Source organism: Podarcis vaucheri, assembly GCF_965113315.1.
Source record: "Podarcis vaucheri genome assembly, chromosome: 7".
NCBI classification, from domain to species: Eukaryota; Metazoa; Chordata; class Lepidosauria; order Squamata; family Lacertidae; genus Podarcis; species Podarcis vaucheri.
The window spans coordinates 30,753,994-30,770,473 of record NC_138765.1 but is presented as its reverse complement, the minus strand read 5'-3'; the positions used below and the strand labels follow the sequence as shown (position 1 = coordinate 30,770,473).

The 16,480-nt window shown below is 42.0% G+C and overlaps 1 protein-coding gene across 1 annotated transcript in view; it reads left to right on the top strand.

Annotated features, from left to right (window-relative positions):
- CLIC4 (chloride intracellular channel 4) overlaps window positions 1-16,480 on the top strand; it is a 46,197-nt gene that overhangs the window by 10,518 nt on the left and 19,199 nt on the right. The window contains exon 2 of the mRNA XM_082232056.1: window positions 12,110-12,219. Coding sequence (XP_082088182.1) covers window positions 12,110-12,219 — 110 coding nt within the window. The remainder of the gene's footprint in view (window positions 1-12,109; window positions 12,220-16,480) is intronic.

Below are 16,480 nucleotides of genomic sequence, written 5' to 3'. Positions count from 1 at the left end.
CTGTGCTAACTAGCTCAAAGGAGCAAAGTTCTTGGACAATAGCTCTTCAGAGCCCTTGGTAATGTGTAACATTGAATCCAAAGTAGCTCTTAAATATAAAGCAAATTTGACAGCAGACAGCCATTTTGGCAATTTCATAATCTTTCCACTTGGAACACTGCAGTGTTTGAACTTGAGCTTGGTAACATAAAAGGAGTCTAGACAACTGTTTCATTATAATGCAGAAATGTAGCTCTTTGTGGCAGTCAAAAGCCAGATATACTCTGAGACATTGTGGGACTTGCAGTGGTGGTAGACTGTGCTGTTGCGATTTAGGTAGGATTATGGAGCGTTGACACTCATAACAACCTTGTGAGGTACTTTAGACGTGAAAGATATTTGCTCAAGGCCACTCAGTAAGCTTCAAGGCTGAGCTGAGAATATGATCTCAGGTCCCCACCAACAAATGGGACTCTGGGTACATCCTGATGGATGTACCTAGGATGATGCTTACTATAAGCATTTTTATATCACTTAGTAAAAAATGGTTTCCAGAGTGCCCCACAAAGAGAAACTATAAAACATTCCCTGCTCTCAGGCTTGCAGCCATGACGCAGAAGGAAAAGGGATTGCGAGGGAGGAGGGAAAAAGCAAGCTCAGGCACTTGTTCTTAGTTAAAGCTCTAGTAAGGACCAGGTGGAATGTAAACAGTTCAAAGGAGAGAAAGAGCCAGAAGTTGTTGGGGTCTCAGCAGAGCTGATGGTTGTAGTAACCACCCCTGCAAATTACTGCATCATACTTGTTATCTAGTGTATTTAGTAAACATTGTTAACCTGTTCTGTCAATAAAGCTTTGGGGCTTCTATGAAGTGGTGTTCAGTGTTAAATTACTTATTATCTAGCCTGTGCATAGCACTTCAGATGTTATCAAAGTGAAGTTTTAGAAGTGTTAATGTAGAATTTAGATTGTAATATTGTAGGTATACTCTCCCTAGCTCCCTTTTGATACAGGATATCATACAAAACTGAGCCAAAACACCAATTGAAATGGATCTTAAAAAAACAGTTTCATCCCAGTGTGTGGAGCTGGCTTGCACCCACCCACCCAATAACCTCGCCCAGGAAAGGGACATTAGTGACTGATATGATGGTCAGATATTCCAGATCCATGGAGGATTTCTTAAGGAGAAGTCTTCCCACTGCCTCTTTCAGTGCCCTTTCTAATGCAGCATTAATAATCTCTCTGGCCCAACTGTTTATTCCCTTCCTGATTAATTTTACCAGTCATGAGGGCAAAGGGCAAGAATGCAAGGGTTTTCCTGCATGTATTCAGGTACCTTGTTGATATCCTTAATATGTACTAGCTGAAACTAATTTAACAATACTGGATAAGAAAGTACTTTCTTGTTGATGGTTTTGCTTCTTTAGGTTAATTTCTTCTAAGTTGCTTTGAGACTTTTTTGGGTTAGAAAGTGATGGATTATATATATGGATATAAATATATTTTATTTTACATACCTTTGTTTTTAGAGAAATTCAGAACAGCAGTGGCTCATAAAAAAGGGTGCGGCATTTGAGTTGTGGTTGAAGCAAGGTGAGGTCAGAGGGCCTCAGGGTTGGCACCTGTGCTGGGAGGATGCAATAAGCCTCCTTCATGAGCCATGAGCAAGCTTTTTTAAAAAAATAATAGCTGATTTTCTCTTGAGACATAATGCCAGATGTTGAAGCATCTCTGTATAGGAAGGCTCTTGTTGGTTTTTGAAGGGCTGTTAGTTGTGCACTGTAGGAGAGCTAGCTGTCTTTCCTAAAGAGTGTTTCCATTGCATTTAATATTTTCTCCCAGTAATTGTATTTCTGTCATGAAAGTACACTCCATACAACAAGTCTAGGGCAGCTGCGAGTGCTCATCAGAATCTTCCACCAACGTAATGAGTTTAAATAAAGATAATATGGTGCAAAATATCTCAGCAGTTTTGTATATTTCCCTCTACCAAGAATACAAGCAGATATAGCCTCATCCCCCCCGCCCCACCCCGACTGGAAATGCTAGCTTGGTATAGCGTAATAGTTTTGAGAGCAGTATCACACAGCAGGGAGTGAATGACTACTTCCTGCAAATGTTATTTTAATAGATACCCCTTCTATCTGAAATGTGTGCCATAAACATATAGCTGATTGTGTATACACCAAATATATATTTTAAAAAAGCTAAAGGAGAAACTGGGGCTCAGATCTTTCATGTAGATGCATGAAACATTACCCAATAGCTCTTTTTAAAACAGGAAAAGCCACTTCCAGAGGAGTGGCAGGAGGAGGGTTCGCTTTCTTTGTCCTCTTTTCTCCCATCCCTATTCCAAATGTCACTTCTCACCCCCTGTGGCTTTTTGAAAACGTGGGTCCCAATTACCTCCATATAAATGACTTTTCATGTTGCTGTTCTTTTTAACGGGTTGTTTGTGTTCCTGTGTGCAGTGTCTACTTGGGTCTTGAGACACAGGTTGATTTGGCCAAGCAGTATGTTAGATGTATGGTATTATTGTGTGTCTATTGCTGTACTGGATCCTGTCAATGTTGTAAGTTCTCTTTTCATAATGTGGATAAATGGTAACTCTCCAATGAGATGGATTTGCACAGAGCTGAACCTTGGCAGGCAATCTTTCTGATGTTGTAAAGTATCCATGCAGCTTGCCATCTGTTTTGCTATAAGGGCTGGACCTCTGTTCCTCTAACCTTCTGCTTCCATCTTTCACATTTCAGCAGAGTTCTTGGATGCTTTCAGGAGTATTGACCTCATCTGTCATGAACTTGCACTTTTGTCCTTTTAAAGGGTCTATTGACTCTTTGACTGTTTGGAAGAAATGAGATAGATGGAAGCAATTAGTCTCTTGAAAGCTTGGTGTGACACACTGGCTACAGAACTGAATAGTGGAACTTGGCACCATCAATAAGTTTTGAGAATCTAAAAATCCATGGTATGAGCAAGTGGTGAGAAGTGCATACTAATGATCAAGAATAGGCGTAGGATTGAAACTTAATAGACCTGCTGCAGTCTTATCTAGTGAATTTTATTGCTCTTTATTTGTATTTGACTATAGGGCATGACTAAGGCAACTGAGCAAATGGGCTCTCTGCTCCACTACCTCATTTGCTTTCACAGTAAGAGGAAAATCTCTTCCATTGCTCTGCGGTGATAATAATTTGTAAAAGTTAAAGAGAAGATGCACCAGTCAATGAGTAAAAAGATTTATTGTACTTCATGAATTATCAGGCATGTACATGAAACATGCATTACTTTATTACCTGCTTTAAAGCAGGAGCAAAGGGCTGCATGAGACCATCCCCTGGATAAGTTGCAGTGTTTCTGCCTTATATGGCTAGTGCTCTGTTTGAAACCCTTGATCCCTTTGTGGGATGTGGAGATGATCTTGGCCACAGGCACAACCACACATTGGCATCCTGTTCTACTGAGTAGAGCCTAACAGGCTCCCTGTTTTGCCAGTATTGCTTGTCTCCAGTGATTGTGTGGCTGGAAGACAGATTGCGCAACCCCCTTTTCTCATTCCCTGCACTCCCAAAAAGCCTTTCCAGGCCTGGGTTGCACGGGATCCTGAAACTGGGTGGAATAAACCTGTGCAAGCTTTACGCTAAGTCACAGTGCCGTGATTTGATGCCACCAGTTAGGAGACATAAAACATAAAATCTAGCACTGGCTTTGCTAACTATATGTCCTGATCGGTTGGTTGCTGAATAGAAAATATTAAAATTGCCAGAGTATCTTCTTCAGTGTGGGTGAGACACAGTACTTGAGAAATACTTTCCACCCTTTTGTCAAATGCCTTGGCATGATTACCCTGCCTTTTCAGAAATGCTAAACATTTTATTCTTGTTAAGGCATCACTTCATGGCATTCACATTCTTGGTGAGCTAGCATTTGGAAGTGAGGTGGGTTTTTGATTAGGAAATTTCTTCCTGGGTTGAACGAATTTTCCCTGTGATTCTATTTTGTCTCCTTGATGAAGTTGGGAATGCAGAAGAGTTTCTAGGGTAGGGTTTAACTCATCAAGTTAACTGAGCTTTGCAGTTTTGTACAATGTAGAAACTTTGAGCTTTCATCACAGCATAAAAGGCAGGACCCTGGTGCAAGGCGGAGGGAACCTCATGGCAACCTATTTTATTAAATCATCTCTTATTTACAAAAGGTTTAAAATGACTAATAAAGAAAAAACAACATACATGTTGATCTTTAAAATGTAATAACCATAAGAACAGCAGGAAAAAACAGTAAAAGTTCACTAAACTCACTAATTTCAGAGACCTTCCAGTGATGGCAGTGTTAATATGCTTGCTACACATGATTGCTTGTAAAGTTTCATACTTTAAGTCTCACGTTGCACATCTTAAAAGCAAACACCCAGTATTAGCGAATTTCCCCACCAATACTCAAGGGGTGTAACATAGGCTGGGAGAAAATGAGCCGTCATAGATGGTGAGGAATTTGAACTTGACAGTTGCATCTAATTCAGTGTTTGTTCTACCCATTCAAAACCTTAAATAACTTTAAAGCCCTATACAGATCAGGACCATAAGTACGTCAAGGACTGCCTCTCTCCATGTTGAACCTACTTGGACAGTGTGATCTTTAGCAGAGGCCTTTCTCTCACCTAGTCAATGCTTGGAGGAAAAGGGTCTATTTGCTTTATCTGTACATGCCAATAGGAAACAGGCCCCATTGTCTGTGTGCAGTCAAGCCCTGCCCATCAGCTGGCATCAGAGGTGATGCCAGCTGATGGACAGGTTGGCGTGGTTGGGTGGAAAATAGCCTCATGAGCCAAATTGGACCCCCTGGCAGGCCAAGGTTGGCCTGTGGGCCACAGGTCTCTACTTCTGATTTAAAACATTTATATCCCATCCTTTAGCAAAAAAAATATCTTTGTGACGTTCTTTGCTTGTTCCTGCTTTTAATGGGAGCATCTGGGGTGAAGATTGCCTGCTGCTTTTCATATCAGTGACTGCACAGCACACCAGTCTTTGTGCTTTCATAATATTGAGAAGCTTCCAGTTCCTGTGCAGGGGGTTCACCATCTAGGACAATATGAATATGAAGTGGGAGAATCGAAATGAGGGTGAGGAAGGTTTTAATGGGAAGTAAATGCAGAAAATGTGAGGCTGTGTTTTACCCAGAATACATTGCTGACCCCAGAATGCATTGCTAATCCCTGCTTATTAGCTCCTGCTGCAAACCAATGTGCAGCAAGAACTTCTGCTGCTCTAGATTTCCCCCATTGATAGTTCAGTTCTAAAGGGTCACAAGGGTGTCTTAAAAAAATTCCCCAACGCATTGTGGGAGCTATTTTTCCATATGTAGCTCCTGTGTATAGAAAATCTATGTGATCTATCCATTAACATAGGTGGCATCCAGTTGCAGAGGTCTCCCCCACCTCGCACCGAAGACACATTTTGCTTATAGAGATATCATTTTCATTATTATTACTTTACTATTATCAGTGCTTTCTTTCAGGGGGTACTCAAAGGTACGCAGTACTGGGACCTCTTTTTGTTGTTGTTAAAAAGTGTGGCACTGATTGTAACAACTTCATGGTGAGTACCAGCACCTCTTCTTCTATTAAAACAACAACAACAGATTAATTAATTAAATTTCTATACCACCCTTCATCAAAAGATGAGTCAAGCACATGTCACTGTGGTTGCTGCTGAAATCATTTGCTTGGCCTGTGTTGTCTTAGTAACATATGGAACCTCTACTTCTGTACTAAACCATGTGAGGAGGGGGTGGTGAACACGTGGAAGCAGCAGGACTCCCAAGTTTGAACAGAGATTTCCCAGGAAGTCTTCAGATATGCCCCATTTTCTTTTTATTGTCCACAGTAGGAAAGACTTCTGTTTTACTTCTTACTGTTGTGTTTTAAGTGCAATATGAAATGGAGAAGGTGACTTTAATGTAAAACTACAGTGAGCTGTATAAATGTGCATAAATACAACCCACTTCATTACTCTGCAAGCATAAAACACTCTGGAAAATGGAACTATTAACATTATTGTCTCAGATCTCTTATAGCTGTCGCACAATTTCTTACAATTATGTAGCTCAAATGGCTCATTGAGTTCTCCTTTTTGAACACCTTTTACTGAAATGTGCAATTGATTCTAACGACTTGAGAACCCCTGAAGACTGCCGAAATTCTCTTTTGGGTGTTCTCAGGCTTCCAAAACTCTGGTTTGTTTTAATTTTTGTTCAAACATACTTTTTAAAAACAGGTAGAATTTTTTTGTTGGCATTTTCTCCCCAGAAACTGATGCTAACAAGCTTTATACCTGTCATGGTTGCAGGTATCCTGCAAAAATGGCTCTTGAATGTAGACAGAATCAGTTTTGAGCGCTGAAGCCAAATTTTTCTTGGCATGCCTGTAACATTCTTCTTATGGTTTGTGCTCAAAGTACACTTGGGGAATACAGATGGGGAAAAGGCTTTCTGAGTTCATAAAAATGCAGTGGCTTCCTGAAGGCTTCATATCTGGAACTAGGTCTGGATTATATTTTGGATTCAAGCTATTGTTTTGGTGAGAGGTTTCCATATCTTCTAAGACATTAACATTGAAGGAAAATGCTCATTTTAAAGAATTTAGTTAATGAGTAAATAGTGATCAGTGCAGGGCCAATCATAGTCTAACCCTGAACCTGCCTGCCTTTCTCTTCTTTACAAGGGGGCTCTTTGATAATGTGGGGGTTACCATGGAAGGGATGCATACTTGCAATTCCCAACCTGTGTTGCTTTTTTCATTTCTCTTCTTTCCCCCTTTGGCCCTTGGGACTTTCCTCGGGCCCTGCTTTGCATCCTCCTTGAGTGGTTTTGCCTGGCTAGGATGTGTCCTTGAACTCCAATCATGCTTCTTGCTTGTCTGGATAGAGGACAGAGGGGTGTGTGTGTGTGTGTGTGTGTGTGTGTGTGTGTGTGTAAATAAGACTAATACTCAAGGGCAAAACTGCTGGGCCCACTTTTGTTTCTGGCTCCACTTGCCATTGGCCTGTGGTCCCTTGTAGGTTGTCCAGAAGGGAAAGTGGCCCTCAGACTGAAAAAGATTACCCACTGATGTAGGTAGGAGCAATTGTATTGCTATTGGCTGCCTGGACCCACTGCCTGGATGTACATACTGTGTATACACTGGGGAATAGGAGTTGGGAAATGCGTTTAGATGTCCCATTGGTGGGGGGGGGGGACCATAACCAGGGCCTGATTGCTTTGTGCCAAAATGAGGTGGTGCAAGAACTGGGCTATATCTTTTATTATTAATAACTCCATGTTTAATATTTATTTTCTGGCAGTATATTGATGATGGGACTTCTGGAAGAATCTCATTGTAACATAGTGTTAATTAGTATTTAGAATTTTAGCTTGCCCTTTCCAGAATATTCAGGAAAAGTATTCCAGCAGTATTGCACTGCTTTAAAACTGTTTTGGAAGAGTGCTTCTTGGAAACTATTTCACTTAACAAGTTTCAGATTCCAGAGATTCTCCAGAATGCTTTACATCTGCAAGCTGTTAGCATTAAAATAACTCCCGCCCTTGTGTCATCCTGGGATACAAAAGTGCTGCTGTTCTTAAAACTACTGATGTAATTGTTTATGGGTAAAGGATATTTTGTCACGATGAAAAATAATGTGTTATGTTTGTGGGTTGTCAGGTGCTGAGTTTGTCACCTGGTCCTTTGCCTTCCCTACCAAAACATTTGTAGTAGTATTTTCTTCAGTTATCCAGAAATACTAGAGATGGCAGTAATTAAATTTGGAATGAGGAAACACACTAAATCCAGATTTTTCATTGTTTTGCTTTTTGCCATGTGTCCCAGCACCACCCATGTAGGAACATAGGAAACAGCCTTGTAATATATCAAACCACTGGATCCATTTGACTGGAAGCCAGTATTTCAGGCAGGGGTCTCTGAGCCAAACCTGGTGGTCTTGGGGATTGAACTTGGGACCTTCACCAAGCAAATGCTCTAGCACTGAGCTATGGCCCTTTTTTCATATTAAATTTTGAAGTTTTGCGTCATTTTAGTAGTCCAATTCTAATCTCATCTAGACAATTGGATACGCTACAGTTTGCTTTTTAATAAAAGGTTTGCTAACCAATGGCTCATTAAAGCAGCTCTGTATGGATTTAATAAACTTCGTGTTCCCTTAGGAATGTAGTAGAAGCCCTTTTCCCAACGTTGATCAAGAAGTACAAGGTAGTTCCTGAGAAGCAATTCGTCTCTTGGGATATCACTATTAATCTTCATAATGCCTTTTAATAAACATGTGAAATACTTTGGATTAAAAATAGAGGCATAATGGGTGGATTAAGGCAGACCTGCTTTCCCAACATGTCACTTCAAGGGGGAAGAGTTAAAATGGAACGAAGACCAGTTGCCAGTTAAGGCCACCTGCGGTTCTCCAGATGTTGAACTTCAGCTCCCATCTGCTTCAGTCAGCATGGCCAGTGGCCAAGGATGATGGGAGTTGTAGTCCAACACCATCTGGGGGTCCATAGGTTGCACACCCATGGGCTAGAATCAGGCATAGGCAAACTTGGCCCTCCAGATGTTTTGGGACTACAACTCCCATCATCCCTAGCTAACAGGACCAGTGGTCAGGGATGATGGGAGTTGTAGTCCCAAAACATCTGGAGGGCTGGGTTTCATAGAATCATAGAATCATAGAATCATAGAGTTGGAAGAGACCACAAGGGCCATCGAGTCCAACCCCCTGCCCAGCAGGAAACACCATCAGAGCACTCCTGACATATGGTTGTCAAGCCTCTGCTTAAAGACCTCCAAAGTAGGAGACTCCACCACACTCCTTGGCAGCAAATTCCATTGTCGAACAGCTCTTACTGTTTGCCTATACCTGGGCTAGATGATACTCCAGAGTGATCTCCTTAATCTGGTGAAGCAGGCTAGACAGTTTTGGAGCTTTTTTTTAAAAAGAGAGAGAGAGAAAGATTGCCACTGAAGTAGCAAGTTTGTTCTAATTGGAAATCTAGAAAGCATTTTCTAAAGCTTTATGCCTTCCTCCTCTTGACTCACTTTGCTGGGGCATCTAGATTGTCCTCCTGCAATCACTTTATTATTCAGGCACATCTGGTTTGAGCAGCTTATTCATGCTACTTGTCTGGATAGTAGTTTGGAAGTGGTTACTTGGAGCTTATGGCTTTATAGAATAGTGTGTGTCAGTGCATGCAGAGAGCACAGTTTGGACTAGATTTTCATGCCCTTTCCAGCCCTTTGGTTTTGGGAGTTGGAAATCCCTGGGTGTTCTTGGCACAGTCATAATAATTTTCCAGTCTCTGCCCATTTCTGCTAAATTTGTCAGAGGCCTTCATATTTCTGTAAGTCTCACTTCCCATTTCTCAGTTGCTGGCTGCTTTTTTGCTTCAGCGAAAGCTATCTTTATACATTGTGGATTTGGACAAATAAGCACATGACTAAAGCAATGGATACCTAAAATATGGCTTCAGATATTTAGACCTCTATCACCGGGGGCAGAGGCACCACAGCATGGTCTGAAAGAAGTGTGCATGTGTGTCTCAGAGAAGCAAGGGCTACCATGACATGACCCCCCCCCCCAGGTAAGAGTTTCTGGGTCACACAGTTGAGTAGGCTTCCCTTCAGCACAACTTGTGACCTACTAAGCAAAATGCAGCCCCTCAGCCATGTATTGTGGTTTGCATGGTGCTCTGTATACCACCCTGTTTTGCATTCTTAGGCAGGCACCAAAACCAGAAGGTGCCTGGAGGCTTTTCTGAGCTGTGTTTGACTTGGTGGGTCACAAGTTTCACCAGTCTTGATATTGATGCATGTAGAAAGCTTTCCGTCTTTGGGCTGTCATCTCAGACTGACTTTTCAGTGAGCTAACTAAGGCACACTGGTAGGTGGTGAGCTTTATCAAGCTGCTTTATAAATTCTAAAATACTAGTATTACATGCACAGTAATATAGCAGGTTTGGTACAAAAATAACAAAGAACTGGTAAAAAGGAAAGAGAACTCATCCTCGTTAGTTTCCCTCTGCGTTACAAAGGCAATTATGAAAAGACTGCCACATGATATTCCAAGCCCACAGTTTCTCTTAAGATAAGATAAGTCAGTTTTTCTAGAATAGCAATTTGCAAAGCTGCCTAGCGCCAGTGATCCACGGTTATATTGGCTGAGTCCTTCCCACCTTGTGATACCACTAAACAGGCAGATACTATTAAATATATCACCAAAGGTTTCAATATTAAATTAGAATTACTATCTATCAAGCTGCTTATTGAGCTGAAACAGTGCTGATGACAACAGAGGCTTCCTTTAATCTTTCGAAGGCGTTAACTTTTTAGTCTCTTCTCTTGGAGGAAATGCTACACAAGGGGCTGATCCCTCCTCCTTTCTCTTGGGATGAAACTACTTGTGTTGCAACCTTCTGGTCCTTACCCTATCTACTGAGTCACCTGTTCTAATTATGGGCAGTGATGTGGGATGGAAAAATTTTCAGTGATTTATTTTTCCATTTCATAAGTTCATTCATAACAATGGATGGATGCCAATTGCAAATACAATAGTAGACAAGTCTGGCAGTTTCAAAGTTGTTATTTTGCTTCTTTCTAGTAAAGAAAACTAAGTGTGCTAAATGAGATCACTCGGGGGGAGGGATGGGGAACTTCCTTCAGCTGAGGGCTGCATTTCCTCATGGGCAATCTTCTGTGGGGCCACATACCAGTAGTTGGCATGGCCAGAGGCAAAAGTGGGCAGATGGCACACTGTAGTACAGTAGGCTATATTCAATCCATTCTAAAGCCAGTGGTTATCCAACTTCAGGGACACAATTCAGTTTAGGCCAAAACACTTAAGGGAGAGGGTGAAGCAGGACCACTGAGGGGTGTGGCCCAGGGAGAGTCCCAAGGGCAATATTTATTTCTAGACCTGAGGCTTCCTACCCCAACTCTAGGGGATCTTTCTAGGGGAAATTTCTAATTTTCTGATGGAAAACCCCTTTTAGTCTATCTTGGCAAGCAATAATTAACCCTGAAACTCATACAGGTGGTACCTAACCCCTAGGAAGCTGGCAGTGATCCATCCTGGCACCACCACATTGCTGCAGGTGCTGCCTCACACTTGGTACATATCTCCACATGTGGTGGGAATGTATGGAAATCCAGCCTTTCTGGAATTTGATATTCCAAGAAATTGATAAAACAACAAAGCAACAATTAGAAGTCAGGCCAGAATTAGCTTTATTAAATATAGTTTAAGAAAATAATCTGGATTTATTTAATAATTAATAAGACATTTATTACAAATGGTGAGGCACAATATAACCCGACACTGGGAAACCCTTTCTGGCACAACGATAGACATTTAGTACAAAACAGTTTGGGAAACAGCCCTCCATGAGAGATTTACAAATAACCTACAGTTGACACATGGACAGATAAAGAAAAAAAATGACTTTACCTTGGTGTTTACCATGGTTTAATTTCATAGCACATGCCAGTATTCCAGAAAATGAACAATCTCCCCACATCAACATTTGGCTCAATCTGGTTGATCTAGATTTAAATCCCCCCGCCGCCCCCTGGTTCATCAGTAGACCAACACTTTATACCGTGTTGTTGGTAACATAATAGGAAAAGTGGCTTTTACTCATACTTAATCTAAGCACAACCACAAGGGCTTCTGATTAGGTTTTTAGCTGTTCGGTGTTGAATGTTACCTATTAACTCAGTTCTATCCTGTTCCCCATTTGTTTTTGTTCAAACCAGCACACGAACAAACATTAACTATTAATAATGAACCATATGTTATGGATATTATTACTAATGTTTATGCTATTTTTGTGATATACAAATAACATGAGAAGACTTGGTCTTTTATTTGTATCGTTTGCTATTCCTATTTTCCTTGTTTACAAAATCCAGTGAAAAGTTTTTTTAAAAAAATCCTGATGGAAATTTCCCCATGCAAATTACCTTCAGTTTGCAAATGAATTTTTTTCAGTTCAAAACTGTTCTTGAAGCTCACATCACTGCTAATGGGTGACAGAAAATGGATCTGGACATCTGGTGCACTTGTATTAATGTTTTCCCCTCTTTTCGCAGGCTGGAAGTGACGGTGAAAGCATAGGCAACTGCCCCTTTTCTCAGAGACTCTTCATGATTCTTTGGCTGAAAGGAGTGGTATTTAGTGTAACAACAGTTGACTTGAAAAGGTAGGAAACATTACATTCCCTTACATTTCTACTTTATGCCTGGTTATCTTTGAGAGATTTTAAGTAATAGGGTCTTCTTTCCTACACAGCAGATTCTAGCTGCTGTTGCTGGGAGATAAATCCTGTGCGATTACTTTCTTGACATCTTGAAGATTTATAAACCTCTGTATCGGAGAGTTAATATCAGACATAATAACTGAAGCAAGGATATGTTATGTGGAAAATTGGAAGATGTAAACAGTACAGTGGTACCTTGGGTTAAGTGCTTAATTTCTTCCGGAAGTCCGTACTTAACCTGAAACTGTTCTTAACCTGAAGCACCACTTTAGCTAATGGGGCCTCCTGCTGCTGCCATGCCGCCGAAGCATGATTTCTGTTCTCATCCTGAAGCAAAGTTCTTAACCCGAGGTACTATTTCTGGGTTAGCGGAGTCTGTAACCTGAAGCGTATGTAACCTGAGGTACCACAGTACAGTACTCCAATTCTCTGAATAACCTGCATGAATAGTTGCTGTCAAAAGCTAATGAATTATATTTCATCATCTGCACAGCCTCTATGGCATATCCTTTGTAAAAGGATTTTGTCTTTACACCTCACAGAGCTACAATTCTTAGCAGTCTTAAACTACAGTTCCCAAGATTCTTCTCAACTCAGCTAGTTGAGTGCCTGTTGAAGGGAATGATGACTTGGACTTTAGGAAAATAGCTCAGACTAGTGTGGTTGCCTGCCATGTTTGTACTTCTGTGCTCATTTCATTGAATGATATTTTTATTTAAGGCATTTATAACCCACTTAATATTATCTTAATAAGGTAGCTATTCACAACTGCTCTTCTGCTTGTATTGTATTACAGCTCTGTTAATGAGGTTCAAAATTTATTTTTCTTTTGCTAACGAGATCAGGATTTGGACTTCACATTGTGCTGGGCTCTTCCCGGTACAAAAGTTCATAAGCAAGCAATTGTGGGGCACAGGAAAAACTTAAATCTTGCAAGCTTGTTGTTCTGTGACATGCTTTTTCCTTTGTGCAGTCTTGTTAAATATAGCGCTGCTAACAAGAGGTTATTTCCAGTTAAATTCTGCTAGTAGCTAAGGCCACAAGCAAAAATATGCGTGGACTAAATGGAGACACGCTTAGCGCCCCCCCAAGTGCTCATAGGTTTTCTGCTTCTCTGTAGTCAGTAAAGACAGAGGCTTCATTCTTTTCCCTCTTCAGGAATGCAGCTTGTGTTTGTGTGCAAGAATTAGACTTCTTTTGTTGGCCAGAGCATAGCTGCAGTGTGCAGAATTTGTTCGAGAATGCAGGGCAAGCTTTTGGCTTTGATTTTTTAAAAAAAAATTGCTTGAGGACTACTTTCTTAAAAATGAACTGAACCCCCACCTCCAAAACCCTGAGCAAGTACTTGTCAGATGGTGTTCCAGGAAATCCTGGCATTCCCCATAAGTCTGGAAGCTTCTCTGTCAGCAATAACATTCAGGAAAGCATGCATGATAGTTTACTTCCGCTTTACTACATGTTCTTTTCAATGTACATGCTGTATTCTAGGGTGCATTTGGCATGACAAAAGTGCTAAAGTGGAGGCCAACAGGCCTAGCAAGCTGAGATTGCTCCTAGCAGGATCCCTTTCCAAGTTGCAAGGAGTCTTTGGCAAATAATGAAAGGTTTTACTTGGTAAACAAAATAGGAACATAAGAGCAGCCCTCCTGGATCAGGCCAATGGGGCATTAACTCCAGTATCCTTCTCTTACTGTGGCTCATGAGATGTCTATGGGATGCCTATAAGCAGGACAACAGCCCTTCCTCTGCGTGTGACCTCCAGCAACTGGTCTCCAGAGGCATACTGCCTCAAACTGTGAAGGGAGAACATAGCTATTGTGGCTTGGGGGCCATTGATAGTCTTGTTGTCCATAAAGTTGTCTAATCTTTTAAAGCCACCCCAGTTGGTGGCCATCACTAAATTGAAGCAAGTTTCCTGAAGGTAGAAATCTTGAAACCAGTTGCCTAATCTACTGACTTGGTTATGTCATTTAGTGATGCTGCTGAGGTGCAGAATTGAGAGGTTCAGAAAGGAACTCTTGCAACCCCTGAGCCCCTGTTAAGCAGAATCCAGACACCTGATACGAGTCTGACTCTTAATCGGTCAGCCCACATGATTACACACTGCTGCTGTTGCTGAAGTGGCAATGGGGAAGAATTATGATGAGCCCCCGGAAGACCAGTTAGTGATTAGAGCAGGGGTCAGCAAGGTTTACCTTGCCTGGGCCGGTTCACTCTAGTGGAGATCCCTCTGTGGGCTGGATCACATGCCTGCCTGTGATTTCCGGCATCTGTGCCTGCGCAGACGCGATTTCCAGCGTCTCTGCAGGTGTGATTTCCGGTGCTGCGGAAGTGAGTCGCTGTGCTGCACCAGTTTAGCGCAGTGCGCGGGGACTCGCTGAGCGGGCGGCTCGGTTCGGGGGCTGCTCGGGGGCCAGTTAAATTACCCCTGTGGGCTGCTTGCGGCCCATGGGGCTTAGGTTGCCAACCCCTGGGTTAGAGGAACCATATCCTCAATGGTTCCTGACGGTTAATGGTTAAATGCTCAACCAGAGGTTGCTGGACTGCAGCTTCCATTTCTTCTCTCTTCACTATACTGACTGGAGCTGATGGGAGTTGGAGTCCAGCAACAACTGACAGACCCCTGCTGTAGACCCTAATGGAGGCTGTCCCACCATCAGTTTAAGATCACTAGGGATTATTGGTGGAGGGATGTAGCTGTAGGTTTGTGGAGAAGGAATTGCCCAACTTGGGTCTGAGGTTAAGCAAGTTGACTTTGCATCTGTTCTAGTGTGAACCTAGTGGAACTTGTCTGTTACAAATGTATAACCTGTCCCATTGGCTGCCTTTTTATAACTCTGGCCAGCATATTGTCTGGGCACTTGTCCAGTCAATCTTAAAAAAAAAAACCACCACCAAGTGACGCATGCTATAATGACTCTCAGCTTGAGCCACTCCCTCTTTACTAGCCTGGAAGAAATGGAAGTTCTTTTTACCAGGGTATTTATAGCAATGTTCCATAGGTCACTGTTGTTTGTTACTTTTTTTGGGCTTAACAGCCTCCACCCAAGACACACAAAACTTGCTTTTGTCCTCTTTTGGCCATCTCTGTCTTATACTTCACTCCGAGTTGGGTAATAGCCCGGATGCTTAAGTATTTTATTAAGTCTCTTTAAGAACTGGCCTCTTGCTCCCAACTACTCCAGTCTATCTTGCTTGCCTCAGGTGAGAGCCAGTGTCATAAGAGACAGCGGATGTGTGAAATCCAGGTTCAAAACCCTACTTGCTTCATGGAGCTCCCTGTGTGGCTTTGAGCAAGTCAGTCAATACCTAGGCTGAATCTGTCTCACGGGGCTATTGGAAGACATTGGGGTAAATCCTGTATCCTTCTCTGAGCTTCTTGGAGGAAGGATGGGGAGCAAGCTTGGGGCTTTTGTTGCATGTAAATCAGAGCAGGGTTTCCAGTATATAGAACAGTGTTCTTGTTGAGACACGACAGGCACCCACAACCTGCACTTTGCAGAAACAATTGACGACATTTCCGTCCCAACCAGCTTTCCCAGCTGGATGAATATGTCTCTGCTGTGGGTGTCTGCTTTGTATTGTTTTTAAATTTATCTGGAGTTGTTTTTTGTATCTTAACTGCTTTAGCTGCTAATATTGAGTTATTTACATTGTATGTTGAGAGGTGTATGTGCAATGCCATAAATCAGGCATAGGCAAACTCAGCCCTCCAGATGTTTTGGGACTACAACTCCCATCATCCCTAGCTAACAGGACCAGTGGTCAGGGATGATGGGAATTGTAGTCTCAAAACATCTGGAGGGTTGTTTGCCTATGCCTGCCATAAATAAATGGTAACTGTGTAAATAGCCCACAAAAGTTGTAAACCTGCATATATTTGTTGTTGTTGTTTTTACTCACCTGTTAATAGGCTGCATGCTATGCTGGTCACAGAGGAGGATTGGCTGCCTCTTCCATTTGGGGCCATCCCTGGAGTGTGTGTGTGTGTGTGTGTGTGTGTGTGTGTGTATGAATAGGAGCTACTTCCCCAGCCCTGTACCTAAGGCAGTGGTGGGATCCACACACTCTGAGTTGCCCAACCTACCACCACCACTTGGGGACAGCCGTATCGACTAAAAATGAAATGTAAGCTACTACCTCTGAGCAGACGAGTGAAAACTAAATAAAACAAAAATGACCTCCTAGCAAGCAGACTGATGGA